This window comes from Melospiza melodia, chromosome 6 (assembly GCF_035770615.1).
Source record: "Melospiza melodia melodia isolate bMelMel2 chromosome 6, bMelMel2.pri, whole genome shotgun sequence".
In the NCBI taxonomy this organism is placed as follows: Eukaryota; Metazoa; Chordata; class Aves; order Passeriformes; family Passerellidae; genus Melospiza; species Melospiza melodia.
Genome location: NC_086199.1, coordinates 3756562 through 3774473, shown reverse-complemented (window position 1 = coordinate 3774473; position 17912 = coordinate 3756562). Strand labels below are relative to the sequence as shown.

Sequence of the window (17912 nt, the reverse complement as noted above, 5' to 3'; positions counted from 1 at the left end):
TGCTGCCCCACCAAGGACCCCGCAGCTGTAGCTCATCCAGAGCAACCACCACCCACCTATCCAATACATAGGACTCTCACTACAACAAACCTCTGAGGAAGCTGCAGCATGCACCCCACCAGCCTGCCTGGAGAAATCAGAGAGCACAGGAGCCATCCCAGCTGCTCCTGCCACCACAGAGCGGGGTAACATGGAGCTGTTTTGTCTGAGGTTTCACAGGGGATGTGTCCGCCTGCCTGGAGCAATGGGCGCCACGCCAAGGTCCCCAGTTTGCCACCCCTGGTGGTGACACGCACCTGCGTCCCAAGGGTGGCTGGAGACTTGGAAATGTTCACAAATCCTTCCTGTTCACAATCACATCCTGTTCTCTGGTGCCCCAGGAGATCCAGAAATTCCCAACGTTGCAACTCACCGTGCATCCCTCTACAAGATTCTATTTTAGCTCACACCTAAAATGAGCAAATATTCTTCTCTTCACCTATATATCTAATTTTTTTACACAGTAATAAACCTATCCCTAGTGAACCTACAGCTGCCCACATTGTGCCTAGACTTGTAAGGTATTTAAAGGTTTCTGTCATCCTGTTCATAAGGCCTGGACGGCAGAAAGGGTTAAGAACCAACTCAGATTCTCTAGGGAAAACAGAAAGGCACCAGAAAAGCCAATTCAACTGATTTTACCCAAAGGGAGAAAAGAAGGTTTAGTAGGTCCTTTATAAAATGTCAGAGAGAAAAGCTTTATTTTCCCACAGGGAAAAACATACCCATTAACAAATTAGGTGAAAGCTGAGTGAGATGTAAAAGGTCTGAAATTCCTCAAAGCCTTTAAACTGTCTGTCTTCACGCACTTCATTTATTTTGGACAGCAGCACTACCCATGCCAACTTGGGAGCAAAGGGAACTGTGAAAATACCTGTGGATGAATTTATTTTTAATGTCAATAAGCAAATCTTAATTGATCTGAGCAACACTATTTGGGTTTTAGAGAACAACCAACTCCCAAATTCAAGCCCATCTGGGTTCCTCATTTTCCTCGGAGCATCACTGAGCAAACCTTCACAACTCTACCTGAGTGGAAACAGATTTCAGGGGAGCTACTCTTATATTTATGAGCTGGGTAAATGCTCATTGAAGGGAGGCCAAAGCAATCACAGTATTTAATTATTCCTGACAAGTCACAGGAAAAAAAAAAAAAAAGAGGAAAAAAATAACACCTATGTAATGAAGGGCACTGTGACAAGTGAGCTTCCTCCACAGCCTGCAGATACCAAAAATATATAAAAAATATTCCCTGTAGTATCTTGCATAGTATGGGGAAAATTAACTCCTATTCCACTTCCAGAGGCTGACCATAAATCCAAATGCTGTTGGAAGGAAACTGCAAAGACAGCAAGGAAGGAGGAAGGGCCAAATGGAGTGATGAAGCTGTAACAAAAGGGACCTCGGGCTGGGCTCCTGCTTGGCTGGGATGAGCATGGGAATGAGATGAGGTGCAGGAGCTCATGGTGAGGCAGCAGAGCTGGGCACAGACTCCCCCAGCACAGCTGAACTAACAGCATTCATCAGCAGAGCACGGCTGAGGGGCTGCAGTGACACAAACAGGACGGTGTTAACAGTTAATTATGTGTGCTAACAGCACAGAACCATCAAGGAGAGGGGACTGGAGCTTCTGCTGACATCTGGCAGCGTTTTGGGGAAGCTGCGTTTCTCCTGAGGTCCTCATTGATTCAGGAGCACCGATTTGCTGACGTTAATTGGAGGAAGAGGTAATGAGAACTGACTAATGACCGAGCTGTGTGCCCTGCAGACTCATTCCAGTGTCAGTCATCCTATCTTGCTGATCACTCAGGCAAAACTCAGTTTTAGGGGGAATTCAGTGGTTGGTCAGCACCCTTCTTTGACTCACTGTATTTGCATTTGGTTGTACAATAAGCTGATGAGAGCTGTGGTGGTGTCACAGCTCAGCTGACACAGCAGTGGAGGCATCACAGCACCTGCTGTAATTCCTGGAGAGCTTGCACTGAAGGTCTGGACATGCTAATGTCACTGCTGGTGTCCCCAATGTGACTGTGACCCCTGCAAAGTGAACTAGCAGAGCTCTGCCAGCCCCTGCTGCGTGCACACCTCTCCTTTTCCCTGCAAACACACAGGGCTGCTGTTACCATATTGTTTTTCCAGATAAGGCTTAAAGGATCAGTATTTAATTGCAGCAGTGAGTTCAAGGTATGAGACACCGTGTTTGCATTAGAGAGATTTGTCACAAAACTTGGAGGGAAACAGCAGCACTCAGATGATCCATCACACACTCACCTCATTTAAATGCAATTCAATTTAGCCAGACCCTTTGGCACAAAAGTGGGAAAGATGACTTAACAAAAAACACAGAAGAATACTTCTGACCCCAGGTGTCAGCTGGATTTGTGTGTGACATTCACAGAGGAGCTGTCCAAGAAAGCCTGCAGCCATTCATTGCTAGGCTGCAATTAAGGTGGCAGCCAATGTTTAAAACCCTCCTCATCCCACTCCCCCCTTTTCTGGCCACATTTTAAATACAACACATAATGAAAAATAAAAATAGACTGCTGTGCCCTGCCCCACATGAGGCTGGGCCAGGATGAGTGGATTTCTATGCAAACAACACACAGAATGCCTTCCTTTAATCAGTTTGTTGCCTGACACAGATAGGAAAATTAAATGAAGTTAACTGTACAGTTCTCAAGTCACCATTCAGCCTTTCAGTTGAGACAGATGACTTCTACTTACAGTGCTTCTTCCTCTGGCATTCAGTGGAAAATTTGGCAATCCTCTCTGGGTCTGGTTCTCAGCAATCCTATGACATGGGGGCAGTTAGTGTCTCCATTGCACATAATAGAGCTGTAGAAGCCAGGGAAAAATGGCTGTTTTCTGGCCAGTTTCCCCCTTTCCCATCTGACAGAAGTGATTTTCTTTCCTGATCCAAAAGCCAACACACCCTGGTCTCCACCAGTGAGCATGGCAGGCACAGCACACAAATGCTCAGAGTCCCCTAAAGTTTGCAAAAAGTACCAAATTCCCCCATTTCTGCCCTTCTCAGGGAGTAAGAGAGCCCCAGTGTGAGCAGGGCAAAGAGGCAGCCCTACCTTTGTGTGACTGGGGCTGCATCACTGATCCAGGGAGGGACACAGAGCACTAGGGGTTAAATGGGAACTTACAGCCCTTCCCACCACCCAGCAAATCTGGATTGTGGCTCAACTCCCAGCCATTGTAACCTCAATTCTGCCACAGGGTTACTCCTGACTTACACAGGCAAAGTCAGACCCAGATATCAACTCTAATGGGCCTGATTCTGTTCATGTTTACACCAGCACAACCTGATGATGATGATAAATAATTCTGGGAAATTACCTGGGAAATGACCCTGGATTCTGGCTCAACTCCCAGCCATTGTAACCTCTCTTCTACCACAGGGTTACTCCTGACTTACACAGGTAAAGTTAGACCCAGATATCAACTCCAATGGGCCTGATTCTGTTCATGTTTACACCAGCACAACCTGATGATAATTATGAAAAATAATTCTGGGAAATGACCCTGGATTCTGGCTCTCAGCCACTGTAACCTCACTTCTGCAGAGGGTTACTCCTGATTTACACAGGCAAAGTCAGACCCAGGTATCAACTCTAATGGACCTGATTCTGTTCGTGTTTACACCAGCACAACGTGATGATGATGATAAATAATTCACAATTAAAAGCCAAATTACTCACTATTACTCAGTGAGTAGTCATGGCAACTTCTTTCCTTTCCCAGCAATAAATTCAGTATCTGCTGATACTGCCAGGCACTGATCAGGTCTGGAAGGAGAATTATGGGATAGACAATATGGGGGTGATGGTCACACTCGTCAGACCAAAGGCACTCCAGCATCTCTCTCTGATGGCTGCAGGCATTTCTCAAGAGCTTTTCCAGCTCCATGCAGATCCTTTGCTCCCACTGACTTGACTGCAGCTCACCTGCTCCTCTCCCTGACCCTCTCCAAGTTCCCCCTCTGCACCTCACTCTATTTACATCCCTGCCACGATGGCAATCAAGGCGCAGGGACCAAAACAAGGCTAAACCACACAGAAGGAACAACCTCCACAACAAGACTTGCATCCTGCTGTTGACAGAGGAGTGCTGCCTCCTGGACTAATTACAAAGTGCTGAATTTGGAGACACCTTGTGCATAATATATTGATTTTTTTTTCCCTTGGAACATGGTTCCAGCTCTCAGTTGCTCTTCTACGTGCTCCAAAGGCAGAGTTTTAATGCTGCAGGCAGAGAGGGCACCAGGAGATGGAAGCTACACATGAGGCAAGCTCCACTCTTCTGAGACAATTACAGCCATAAAGGTTTAACATAAAGCTCAGGAGAGCAGAAAGCAGAACACTGTCAGTCACAAGCTTTTCATTCTGAAACTGGCTCCTAGAAAAGATAAGATAAAGCCAAACCAGATTAACCAACTTCAAAGCAAGCAGCAAGGCATTTAGGGCACGCTAGAATAGAATGCAGCTGTGCAGAGCGCTGATGAATTAAACACATAGAGGTTCCTTAATGACTTGCTCCTTGTCCCTTGCAGGTTTTTGGAAGTTTCCTGTGATTAGTCCCATCCCCTAACGAGATTCCAGCATCCAGGTGATGCAGCAGTGCCTGCCACAGAAACGTTGATGAGGATGATGGAGGTGAGCAAGCAGGAGCTCTGTGGAACAGCCTCCCCCAATCAGTTATCCAAGGAAGAGTGATATTGAATGACTCTTACAAGGGACACACAAAGCACTTAATGTTGAGCTCGTCATCAACTTTCTAAGTCAAATTAACCAATTTGCTAATTAAGGCTCATGGCAATTCCTCAGGACAGTAAGTGTGTAGTGCAGTGATTCATCAGGCCATCACAGAACCGGGGAGGGGCTCCCCCTGCCCTGACTCAGGATGGCTGCTGCTTCCCAAAGGAGTTCCAAAGGTGGGGGGAAAGAGAATGGGAGGAAAATAAGAGAGGGAAAGGGGGGGAAAGGGGGTAAGTGGAACACAAGGCAGTTTGAGAGAGAAATCATATTTTTTAAAATTGACGTGGGAAAAATAGTCGCCTTTCTAACATCATTTGATTTGGATGATGTGAAATGAAGCAGGTAGGTCTCATGAGTTCTAAGTGGTACATTGTGCGTTAACATCTGTCCAACCCATGGCAGGGGTCAGTCTGCTGCTGAAGAAGGAAGGAGCAGAGAGGGAATGATGCCTCTGCTGACCAAGAAGGAGAGACACAAAAGCTGGGAGCAGCCCAGGGATTCAGCTCACTGGAATACTGCTCTCTGGACCTCCCACCACCTGAACTGTCACTCCCTGGGGCTCCCAGCACTGCACAACCCCTCACGGAGCCTCCCCCACTGCAGATTTCCAGCTTGGAAGAGCAGGCTGCAAGCACAGAGCCCTCCTGAGGCACAGCCATACCTGCTCTCCTTTGGGCAATGGCCAGAAGACCCTTTGCCCTGCAGCAAAGCAACCCTGAAAGCTCTAACTGCAAACACAGCATGGCTCTTGGATCCTCAGAGGCTCTCTCAGCTTTCTAAACACCTTCCCTTCTTCAAATGGGTAAATAATCTTTCACCCATTTAACCTGAGACACCAAACTCCATGACTCACCCAAAATCTCAGCACTTCCTTGTGGCCCTTCCATTTGTCCTTATTCAAGGCAAGAAATGACACCAGTATCAAGAGATTTGTATTTTATGTTCTCTGTGATGTAGCCTCACTCACTTGGTCACCATAATTTGACCTTCTGTATCTAAGCTTCACAAAATGCAGACAAATCCATTCCCAGGGGCTCCAGGATGAACACATCTCCTCTCCAGGGGGTTCTGCAATGAAGGATTAATTAGCTGAGGAAATTCACAGCACTGCAGCTGCAATGCTACAGGCACGGCCACACCAGGGGAGCCCCAGGAGCACCTCCAGCTTCCCAACTGGACACAATAATAGTGTCACAACCTCCTGGCCCCCTGAGGTGTCACTGCAAGGACAACGCTCAGCACGATCCCTGTGCTCAGTTCAGTGGTTTCTGTGGGCAGGGCAGGCCCACAGGGCTCTCAGGGAGCTGGGCTGGCACTGCAGAGCCCCCCAGCACTCAGTGCCCCATCCTGTTGTGCCCCCAAAGGCAGCTGAGACCACGGAGCTGTCTGTGAGCACCCCAACCACCTGCCAGCCCTAAATGGGACATTTCAGATTGAACCATCCTGAGCTGACCCGAGCTAGCTCCACCAGCCTCCCAAATTCAAAGCACAACCTCCCTGAGTGCTCTCCTTGCTTTGCTGCCTGATTTGCCTCCAGGACAGGCTGTGTGATGTAAACCAACCTGCTTGAGGCTGGATTTTTCTGGAGCTGGGAGGATTTGGCACCTTTTATTACTCACTTGTAAAGTGACTCCCAGAAATACCACAAACAAGCCCAGCAGGCTGCCTGAGGAGGGAAGGATGCTCATGTATGCTCTGTTCCTTGGATAAAGGGCATTAATCTAAGCCTTTGCACCTGTGGGGCAGTGAGAAGAGCCTGGCAGCACCTCCCAAGGACCTGCTGCATGTCTGAGCTTTGACATCTTCTTCCAAAGGGTTTCTTCAGCTCAGCTTGCTGTTTGTCAGCAAATCTCACAGCAAAATCCTGTCTGGCAGAGTAACAGTGCAGTGATCACGACATCCACCAGCTCTAGCAGGCACAGGGACCTGTTCCCAGCTGTGCCTCCACAGAAATCCATCCATCCATCCATCCATCCATCCATCCATCCATCCATCCATCCATCCATCCATCCATCCATCCATCCATCCATCCCCACACAGCAGCAGGACAGGAGAGGAGGAACAAGTCAGGCAGCAGCTGCTGGCATTGACTCAAGTGTTACCCAAGCCAAACTGTGTCAGCAGTGTGAGCCTCCCACAGCATCCAGCAGCCATGAGCTCCTTCCTGGGAACGTGCTGCCTCACACCAGGACATGGGAAAAGGGAATGGCCCCAAATCATCACTCACAGAGGGCAGATGTACTCTCCAGAGGGGAAATGCCTGCATGGGGAGGACAGTGAATGTAAAACTAAAGGCTTCTCCCTGCTCCCCCTAAGCAGTGTTAACCCAACTGAGAATAAACCGTTTCATCACAACGCCTTCAGTTTGAAGTTTTAGCTGCAGGGGGCTCCTCTCGAAGGACCAGATGTGCCTCATTGCACTTGATGAGACAGGTGGGAGAAATTAAGGTGCACGTGACACTTGCTAAAAAGCATCACCTGGGAAGGTCTAAACTACATTGACTACTACTAACTACAAGGTCCGAGTCATTTCTCTTCAACCCTGCAGAGGAAAGCATGCTCAGAGGCACAGGTTGTGTTCTTAGGCTCCAGTAAAGCACACGAGAAGAGCACCCTGATTCCTCTAATGCTGCAGGATGGGACAAACCCTCTCAGACAGCCGTGCGGGCAGAGCAGAGGCTCCAAGGCTGCTTGATGAGGGTAAAGCTCCCAGCTGTGATGGGCTCCGCTCCCTGACAAGCCACAGGTGCTGTCCCTGGGCGTTAAAAGCAGGACAGGAGCAGCGCTGAGGGCTTTGTGTCGGTGGCTGTGCCCATGGAGGGCGTATCGCTGCTGGAGCGGTACCTGGAGAGCTGCAGTGGGCAGGTAAGGCAGGAAGGAAAATATCAACCGAGGAGGGGAAAAAATAAAATAAAGCTAAACAAAAAGTAACTGCGTTGGCCGGGAATCGAACCCGGGTCAACTGCTTGGAAGGCAGCTATGCTCACCACTATACCACCAACGCTGCGGTGAAAGCAGCCTCGCAGCCGCGCCTCAACTGCGTCATTACCGCATTCCTGCTGGGTGAGCCCCAAATCCCGCTGTTCTGAGGGTTCCTCCTTGTCCCGGGGGGTTTCCCCCTTATCCCGGGGGATCCCTGCTGTCCCGGAGCTGCCGGGAGCATGGAGGAGCTCTCTGGAGCAGGAGGGTGCCTTCACTCCCTGCTAAGAGGGATGATGCTGCCTGTGAGGGTCAGCCCGGGTGCTGGCGTGGGTGGGCACTGAGAGGGCAGGAGCTCGCATCTCCTCGCTCTGTTAGTAAATGTCTGCAAAAATTCATTGTTTCGGGGTTTGGAATGGTTGTCCTCTACCTGCTATAAACGACGTATAAGTCTCACCTTTTCTGCTCCCCCCAGCCAACCCAGTAAGATGGGCTCTTCAGAGGGCTGAGGAAGGACTCCAAAGAAACACTCTAATAAAAATGCTGTTTTGTTTAAGGAGCCTTGTGCAAATGCATAAATGCTTAATTTTCAACAGGAAAAGCTGTTGTTAAGCAGTGTAATTCAAAGCACAAGCTAAGTGTTTTGGTTTAGTTAGACTCGTTCTGATTTCAGGTGGTTGTAGGAACAACTGGGAGAGGGCTGGACTCCACAGCTGAGCATCCTCCTTACTCAGGAAACAAAACTTCTTTGCATCCTGTTGTAAACTCATTTTCAGCTCAGAAAACAGGCTTAGCACAAGCTGTTTAAATCCAGAGACGATCCTGTGGCAGTGGGTAAAGCCCTCTGAATGTGCCCTCACAAAGTACATAATGTGGTAATGTATTATACAGCTTTTACAAGTGCTGGTGAGCTTTTTATATTTCACATTTGCTGGTACCCTTGATAATAGCAGATGTGTGATAGGAGGAAAAAAATAATCCAAGTCTGTTGCTTAAGGCAGCTGGGTTTGATTTGTGTCTACCTGAGCTGCGGGATTTCTGCAGTGGCAGTGAAAAAGGCTGTTTCCCCTCAAACTGCCCCAAACGGAGGGATCTCAGACAGGATCTGTGAGTGAAATCTCCTCCCTGGAGCTGCTGGGAGATGGCCAAAGCTGTGCAGTTGGTGGGGCCTTGGTGAAGTTAATTAACCCAGAGTCCATAGCAATAACCCTTGGCAGCCAGCCCAATGCAAACATGGTCTTGTGCCCCTTTTGCAGCCTCTGAGCATCTGTCTGACAAGAAGGAAATATTCCCCAGCACTTAACCCTGTCAGGGCTTTCCTCACACCTCTTAGGTGCAAACCTGATCAGAAAGGAAAATTTGCTTTCTGTTTCTACTTGCTCTATGCAATTGACTCTACTTTTTGAAAACTTCTCAGCTGTGTGATACTTCCAGCCTCACGTACCACTCGTTTCTCCATCGGCTTTTTTAAGATATGTCACAAACTGGCTTTGGTTGTTTGTTTGTGGGTGGTTTTTTTACTGTTATGTTCATTCCTTGATGCCCATTAGTATGATGTGAGTAGTCTCACAGGGAGCTTTTTGTATCATTTTCTTTGCATTGTGGTTCCTACAAAACTTTCCTAATGAGCTCCTGCACAACTAATCCTTAATCCACTGGAATTCTTGCTGAGATTGTGACTTCCTTCCTTTGCTGCTGCCTTGAAAAAGATCTATTTAAAATAGACATAATATTTTATTTGTAACTATTAATTACATATTTTACCATTTTTTCTAAAGGGTAAAGGAGTACATAGATTTATTCGAGAGCATCCTGCCCAACAGATCTTCTGTGGGGCTCTGCATTTAGAAGTCAGTTTTAGAAGCAGTTTTAATTGTGGGTACTTTTCTGATTGCCTCTGTATTCAGGCCAGTGAGGGTTTTCTGGATGATTTGTCACTTTGTCAGAGTTCTCCAAGTGTCTGCGGGCAGATATGCTGCAAAGTAGGAGCAGAGCTGTCCCCGTGTGCATGGCTGGGCTGCCAAGTGAGCTGCCTAGAAGAGAGCAGCACTAGCTCAGGGCTGGGAAGCACTGATCTGGAAATCCTGCTCCTGCTGGAGGTCAGGCACTTGCTGCCAACTCCAGGGCTCAGTCTCATGCACCACTCCCTGCTCTGATTTGTGCTTGGGCTTTTCAAGTCCTTCTGGCTCTTGAACCTAAAAATGCCTGATTAAACACAAAACTTCTTGTGCAGATTCTTTAGTCCAAGCTGTCACCTGCTGTGGATGTTGGCAGAAATCACCTTCAGAAAGAGGTTTATGCGCTACTGGAGAGGGAATAAATCCTGTCCTGAAACTCTTGCCTCATTGACATGATGATGCTTTTTAAGAGCTTTTAATAATAAATAGTTGATAAAGGACATCATCAGTATGGAAGAGCTTACTTGCAGGTGTGTTGTGTGCTTGGTTCTGCTGACTGTGGTGAGGCTTTTTTTAGTCCCATCTTCTCATCTCTAGCTTCACTCAGGCTGGTGGCCTCCAGGAGCTGAGGAATTAATTGCTGCTGGTTCTGTGAGCTGCTGCCCTCTGTTGCACAAAGCAAAGCTGACACTGTCCCCTGCTAGCAGGGAGAGGAAACGGAATAATTTACAGAATGGGAGATCAAGACAGCCAGAAAATGCTGTCTTCCTTGGAAAAACTCAGGAGGGTGGTAATGTGATTGTGGTGTGACAGTGGCTGTGAAAGGTGAAGTGCCAGTGTTGTACCTGCATTTCTCAATTTGTGCTATTCAGGAATTCTCTAGAGTGCCCATGGACTGTGGTGCAAATGCATTTATACAAGCTACCTGGATTTTCATACACTCACAGATAAGCAAAGGACACACTTTCAACCTTAAAACTAGTCTTTGCTAAATATTGGGGGAAAATTATTGAAGATAATCTTAATTTACTCTCCTTGTTTTAATACAAGACCCTTAATGGCACTTTTTCTTAATTCAAGGATGACTTCTCCACTAGTCCTCATCTGTTCACTCCTATGAGCCCTTATGATTTAGAACTTCCAATTCAAGCATCTTCCCAGTTAAGTGAGTCCAAGGAGCTCCACACAGACTTCTCCTCCGTGGACCTCAGCTTTCTCCCAGATGTCACCCAAGACAACAAAGAACAAAGCCTCTCTGAGGATGCTCAGGAAACCCAAAAAGAGCTTGATGGGTCCCTCCCAAGTAAGGAGGACAGTGGTGTTTTCATGGATGAGAGCAGCTTGTCACATCCAGGTGCAGCTGAGCCATCTCCTGAAGCTCCTGGCGTGTGTCCTCCCCTGACTCCGATGACTCCGATCACCCCGGCAACATCTGCCTCAGAAAGTTCTGGAATAGTCCCCCAGCTGCAGTAAGTTATGTGCTGTTCATGTAGCACACACACCATAGTCAGAGTTTGGCTTAAACTGCAAGTTAAGCCAAGTTGCTCTGACTTTTCACTTGGAGAATGTAGCAAGCATGGCTTGGCCTTAAATAAGCCAAAAAACTCTACAGGAGTAGTTTTTTTGTAGTAGTTTTTTCCCCCTCTTGAAGGAGAGGTGGAGAAAATTAAATTGCAATATTGGATAAAAATATGAAGAACCTTAAGAAGGAGGATTTCCTCCAGCAAGGAGAATGTGAAGGATGACTCCAGGGGTTTAAAAATGTCACTCTGCCTTTTCAAAAGGAGAAACAGAACCTCTGGCCTCATTAAAAGATGCTGTCCTGTCTAGGATAGAGCACCTCTGGAATAGTTTATACCTGTAGAAAATAACTCACCCCTGCCTCTACCTTAGGTGCTGTAGTAACTCTAAATAGTCAGTAATGGTTCAATCCCAAGCTGTGAAAGGCTTCAGTGATGCAGTTTTTGGAAGACACACAAACTTTTAATTCAGAGAATAATAACTTCACACTTTGTTCTATCTGAAAGTGCAGTTTTGGATTGAATTACTTAAGTTTTGCCAGAAGTAGCTTAATGCTTGAGTGGGGAAGAGACAGGCAGGAAATCAGATGATGGCAATTATTAATTGGAATGTGACTGTACTGCTGGGGGGTGGCTCTGCAGTGGCTGGGTTTTGCAATGAGAAAATTCCTCCCTCATTCCACAGGAATATTGTGTCAACTGTAAACTTGGCTTGTAAACTGGATCTGAAGAACATAGCTCTGCATGCCAGAAATGCAGAGTATAACCCAAAGGTAAATCTTGGACTCAAAGCTTTACCCTCACTTCCCTTTCCCAGTGATCCTGTGACTGTGCTCTTAACTCTCCTGCTCCTGGGTGGGTGGGAAATAACTTCAGGTGGGAAAGAAACTCTTAAAAAGCAAATATGTGTTGTGATAAGCTTTGGAATTGTTAATTTTTGTAAGACTGAACAGAAATACAGCTTAATTCCTGACAGGTTTTCCTTTGAATTTGTAGAGGTTTGCTGCTGTCATCATGAGAATCAGGGAACCACGAACAACAGCCCTCATCTTCAGTTCAGGAAAAATGGTCTGCACAGGAGCAAAAAGGTATTTTTCTGGTTTTTCCCTTCCCTCTAAAGGTCTGGGTCTTGCAGCTGTGCATGTATTTTGATGGAGAATGTCTTACTTTAAAAGTCTTGCTTAAAACATCTAGTAAAGGACTAACTGCAAGAAAAGTGAAGCACTGGTATTGAAAATCTTCCTTTCTTCATGATGGCACCTTAGCAATTTCTGAACTGTGTACTTCTGTCCCTGAATTTAGAGTGAGCTGAGCAGACATCAGTAGAAAAGCTGCTGAAATTCCCAGAAATTGTTAAGGGATTATTTGCATTTCTCACGGATTTTTAAAGTGTTTAGGACATAACTTGTGTCTGTCAAGTCTCTCTTCAGCGTCTGTGTTCACCAGTCAACACATCTGCCTCTAGAGGAAATGGGAATTGGGGAAAGCAAAAGTTTCTTTCTGTACTCTGAAGCTTTTTCCCCCTGAAGTTCAGCAGAGTCTGCCTTGGTTTTTATATCCCAAAACAATCAATTAGAATTAATTAACTCATGCTTAGGAGACCTCTTCTCCAGCCCCTACCACCACCCCAGGCAGGTGAATTGTAGTGATGCCTGCAGTCTAACCCCTGGATCAGCACTGAGCTGTTTTGAGGAACTGAGAAACCTCTCAAAAGGGGAACTGCTGAGTGATGAAACATCTCCAGTGGGTTCAGCCAGACCACAGGAAGGTGAATGAACAAGTGCCTTACTCTTTTATTTCCCTGCAGCAGTTCTGGGGATGGAGCCTTGCTATTTTGAGTGGCAGGATCTCTTTTTATGGAACGCAGATTAGCACAGTGGTGGCTATAAACCGAATTCCACCTCAAGAGCAGAGGAAAGCACAAATAAAAGTTGTTTTTTCCCCTTTGCTCTTTCTTCAGTGAAAAGCCCCACCCCTGGAAGTGTTGCAGGCCAGGTTGGATGAGGCTTGGAGCACCCTGGAATAGTGAAAGTGTCCCTCCCCATGGCAGGGGGTGGAACAAGATGGGTTTAAGGTCTCTTCCAGCCCCAGCCATTGTGGGATTCTGTGATTTGAGGGCTGTTTGGAGATTACAACAAAGATTTCTCCCCTCAGTGAAGAGCAGTCGAGGCTGGCAGCCAGGAAATACGCACGGGTGGTGCAGAAGCTCGGCTTCCCTGCCAAGTTCTTGGACTTCAAGATCCAGAATATGGTGGGGAGCTGTGATGTGAGGTTCCCCATCCGCCTGGAGAGCCTGGTTCTCACCCACCAGCAGTTCAGCAGGTAGGAGGAGATCAGGGACAGCCCTGTGCACCTGGCAGCAGGGCCTGAGGCCAGTTCAGCCTGGTCTGTGCCTTTGCTCTGATGCCTTGTGAAGGCTGACCTAGAACAGAGACTAGACAGAACTAAAGAATAAAGTTTAGGGGATTTATTAGGGGACATCAATGGATCCACCTTGGGCAGCACCAGAGCCCAGCCAGGGCTGCACCCAGGATGAACCAAAATGGTCACAAAATGGATGACTGTTCATGGGGTCTCTCCCTTGGCTCAATTTTGCTCCATTTGCACCTTGCAGTTCATTGTCCCATTCCAGCTTTAGCCCAGGCAGTCCCACCCTGCTTGTTTTTCTCTCTCCAGCCCACGGGGTTTGTGCTCCTGGGCTGAGATTTGGATCATTTGTCCTTGGTGCCCAGCTGGAGCAGGAATTGTTTTCTCTGTGCTCTCCTGTGCACAGAGCTCACCATCCCCTGATATGGAGCCCAGACCCTCACACTAAAGCAGCACAGAACCTGAAAAATAGAAAAGCTCAAATCTGAGGCATCAGCTCCATTGTGGGTTTTAATACCAAGGTGGCCTCTTAACTCCCAGCAAAGCAAATTCCTGTCTGCAGGGATAAGGTTTCCAACCTTCAGGCATGAAGCCAAACTGCAGTTGCAAAATACAGAATTGCAGGTATACTGTGTTTTCTGGGATATTGTTTTGGTTCTGTTTGGATGTTCTTTAGCCAAGAATTGAAAGAAAAGCTGTAGCTGAGCGAGGGCATGTTGTACCTGTGAGATCAGCTTGTTCAAAACTAGATATTGCCATCAGGAAAGGATGATTTCAGCACTGACAGAGCCAAAATTCAGTTGTCTTTTATTAGCACTGCATCTAATAGTTTGCATTTCATTTAGGAGCTAGATATACATTAAATATTTACATTGGCTCTTATCTTGTCTTAGTTGCACAGGATGGTTCCTGATAAGGGTTCTTTGCAGACTAGGAGGGATTTACTGTGAGGGTGCCCAGAGAAGCTGGGGCTGCCCCTGGAAGTGTCCAAGGCCAGGCTGGATGGGGCTTGGAGCACCCTGGGAATAGTGGAAGGTGTCCCTGCCATGGCAGCGGGTGGAATTAGGTGATTTTTAAGCCAGGCCATTCCATGACTTGAGGACTGTATGAAGATTACAATAAAAGTTCCAAGGTTATGACAAATCAGAAGTGGCTCACAAGTCTTTAAAGTTCAGCATGAAGATCCCCCACCAGCTCCATCTCTTCAAAATGTCCAAAACCTGACCTGAACCTTCCTCAGGGCAGCTAGATAAAATCAGTGTGGTTAATTACCTTACTGCTACTATAATTAAGGAGCACTTTATTCATACAACACTGAAACAGCTTTTGCATTTTACTGATGTCACCTGCTTGCTTTGAACAGCTATGAGCCTGAACTATTCCCTGGCCTGGTTTATAGGATGGTCAAACCAAGGATAGTGCTGCTGATCTTTGTGTCTGGGAAAGTTGTACTGACTGGTAAGTGCTGCCTCTCTGTGTCTCTACCCACTGCTTCACTTTCTGAGAGCATTTAAATTAAAAATTAACTAAAAATCAGTATCTTGCCACAGTAAAGCCACTCAGGGATCTTTTTAATGGCTGCTGCAGTTTTATCTGTGTTTTCTGCAGATAACATCAACATTGTTGCACTAGAATCTTGTATTATTTCATATACAGAGTCTCAGATTTCCATGTTAAGTATTTTTTTTATTCAAAGCCTGATGCCACGTGCCAAGGCAGAGGATGCCAACAGGATGCTGCCATGCCAGCAACTACTCAGGCACTTAAATAGGAACCTCACAATAAGCAATTTAAAATTGCTTGGACAGGAAACAAACTTCTTAAAACACTTCACTGACAACATTTAGTAGGGATTATCAGAGGAAAGGGTGGAGATCTTAGAGCTTGTTCTGGACTGTTTGGCAAAAAAATTGTGAGGCAAAAGCCTTGCTGAGTCAGTGTGCTCAGCAGATACCTGTACCTCAGATCCCAGGTGTGACTTTTTCAAAAAAGGTGAATTCCTGAGCCCCTTTTTGTGAAGCTCATGTAAAGGCTTCTATTCAGATGTACTGAAAGGTGAATGGTGCTTGTTCCCAGAAGCTCTGAATGTGATATTCATGTTCACAACACAGCTTTGGGAGTGGGGAAGGCAAGAGAAGTGCCTGCCTTAGCCAGAGATTGTCACAACCATAAATCAGGAATGAGCTCAGCCAGCTGAAGGATGGGGCACTCAAGACAAAGCTTAAATGCTTCCCCCTCCAATGTCCACAATTTTCTTAGGTCTAGTAAAATTGTACTGGTCAGTAAAATCATACTGGTCAGTTCCATTCCACTGATGCTTGCATTTTTGGGGTGCACTGATTGTAATGGCCTTGCTGCACACTTAGCCCTTTGCTGTGAGTCCTGGGCCAGCTGTAATGACAAAACTGAATTAGCTGAGATGTGAGGAGGGTTTTTTTTTTTTTTTTCCTTAATCAAGAAAGTAACTTTACTTTTGAAAGTAAAAGTTGTGGTAAGGCAGATGAATTATTCATGTCCAAGTGAGGACATGAGTAAAGGTTTACACATCCAACCTAAGCAGGGCTTAATTCCACTTTTAGTTCATTTAAATGCAGTTTTCTCCTGGCTGATGTTTGTTGGGCCAGCATGAGTAGTGTTGCTGGCAGGGAATATTCCTGCCTACTGCAATGCAGTTTGTGTGCAAAACTTGGTATTAAAGATATGCTACCAGTACCACAGAAAAGGATTTAAAATCAAAGGTGTCCTAACACACAGCTTAAAATTAAAACTGCTTCTCAGAGCTGGAAAAGGAGAGTTCTCAAACTGTGGAACAACTCCCAGTATGAAATAAAGGCCTTTCACCTCTTGTTCTTACCTTTCCACTCACCTCATGAACAGACAGAGCTATTATTCTTAAGCAGATAACACCATGGTGGTGCTCAGTTGCTTTTTTTCCCAACTTCAAAGCCAATATTTTGCAACTGTCAAGAGCAGGAAATTGCTGTTTTGGTTCCACAGGTTAAACAAAACTAGTCTTAAAGCTAAGCAAGCTGGAAAATGCTCTTTGAGGTGGCAGATAGAAATTCTGCCTTTAATAGTAAGGTGCTTTCAGTCTCCTGGGTTTCTTCATGGTTTGTAATCTTACTGGGTTTGAACTGCATTTAGTTTAATTCATGGTGTTTTTTTATCTTAAATGTCCATTTAGGAGCAAAAGACCGTTCTGAAATCTATGAGGCCTTTGAGAACATCTACCCCATTTTAAGAGGCTTCAAGAAACCATCGTGACACAGCTCCCAGAGCAATCCAGAACAACCCCTGGGCTTGTGTTGCTGTGCTTGGAGCAGAACCAAGGGCATTCCTGGACACATCTGTGGACTATTAAGCAAATTATTCATTTTGGAATGCCACATATGCTGATGCCTTTCTATAGCTTGTGAAATGTTCTTTTCTTTCAGATTATCTGAGCTCTGACAATTTCTGTCAAGTTAAAGCACTTGATAAATGAATGCACTTTTGATAGAATGTATGTTAAGGTGGCACTTAAAAATATTTTGCAATAGAAGCCATGTGTCTCCTTCCCTGTTGAACAGGTGAATCCACACTGCACTTCAAACTGGATTAATCGGAATCCTCGGCTCTAAGTGTCTTGATTTGCTCCTGCAGTGTTGTAGTTTCATGTTTAAGCTCAACATGTCTATAGCATGGCTTACAAAAATCCTGTATGAGCTGATTTTGGTGTTTAGAACACAAGTGTTAGAATCACTCTGATCCCACTGGCTGGGTAAATTCTTGTGTTTGAGGGTAGAGGGTTTGCTTTCACAGAGAAGATATTCCATGTCCTGACTGCTGGGACACACCTAGAAAATCTGTGGGTAGAGGGGTGCAACTAATTAAATTATTTAATTTGACATGGGACAAGTTAGATTTTAACCAAATGGTCCCCACTTGATGGGAGATGATGGGAGTTTGGTGGTGACAAAATATGTTAGTTTGGAACTTTGTTAGAAATGGATTTAAGGAAAATACAAAAAGTCTTGGATGCTCGTGGCAATTTTAATTATCTCTGTTATTTAACCAGAGTTCAGCCAATGGCAGTAATTTGGTAATTTTGGAGCAAAACCAATGAGGTTTCCTGTAGTTGGTTTGAAGTCAAGCCTTTCTTTTCAGAAGGTGTCCTGCCCAGCAGGAACAGGGCAAAGCCTGTCCCATGGCTGCTCTGGAAAGCCCCTGGAAGCAATCCAGAGCAATTCTGCTGTGCCCTTCCCTGCTGAAGGTGTTGGTACCTGTCTGCAAACGCCACTAGAGGCTGCTCTTAGATGATTTAAGTGTAACCCAGCCCAAAATCCTCTTCGGTCCTTGCTGGAAATACTCGGCTCACCTCCCAACAGGGTCTTGCTGGGCTGAGTTTTGCTGCCACAAAAGTTTAT

The 17912-nt window shown here is 46.1% G+C and overlaps 1 protein-coding gene and 1 non-coding gene across 2 annotated transcripts; one reads left to right on the top strand and one right to left on the bottom strand.

Annotated features, from left to right (window-relative positions):
• The first annotated feature begins 7616 nt into the window (after positions 1 to 7616).
• TBPL2 (TATA-box binding protein like 2) lies at positions 7617 to 17123 on the top strand. Its single transcript, XM_063159369.1, has 7 exons — positions 7617 to 7667; positions 10700 to 11088; positions 11825 to 11912; positions 12136 to 12227; positions 13294 to 13461; positions 14870 to 14964; positions 16691 to 17123. Exons 1-7 carry the CDS (start codon positions 7617 to 7619, stop codon positions 16768 to 16770), a joined length of 963 nt encoding a protein of 320 aa, XP_063015439.1. The 3' UTR covers positions 16771 to 17123.
• TRNAG-UCC (transfer RNA glycine (anticodon UCC)) lies at positions 7735 to 7806 on the bottom strand. The gene has a single exon. It is a non-coding gene; the product is annotated as a tRNA-Gly (tRNA).
• Positions 17124 to 17912: the final 789 nt, after the last annotated feature.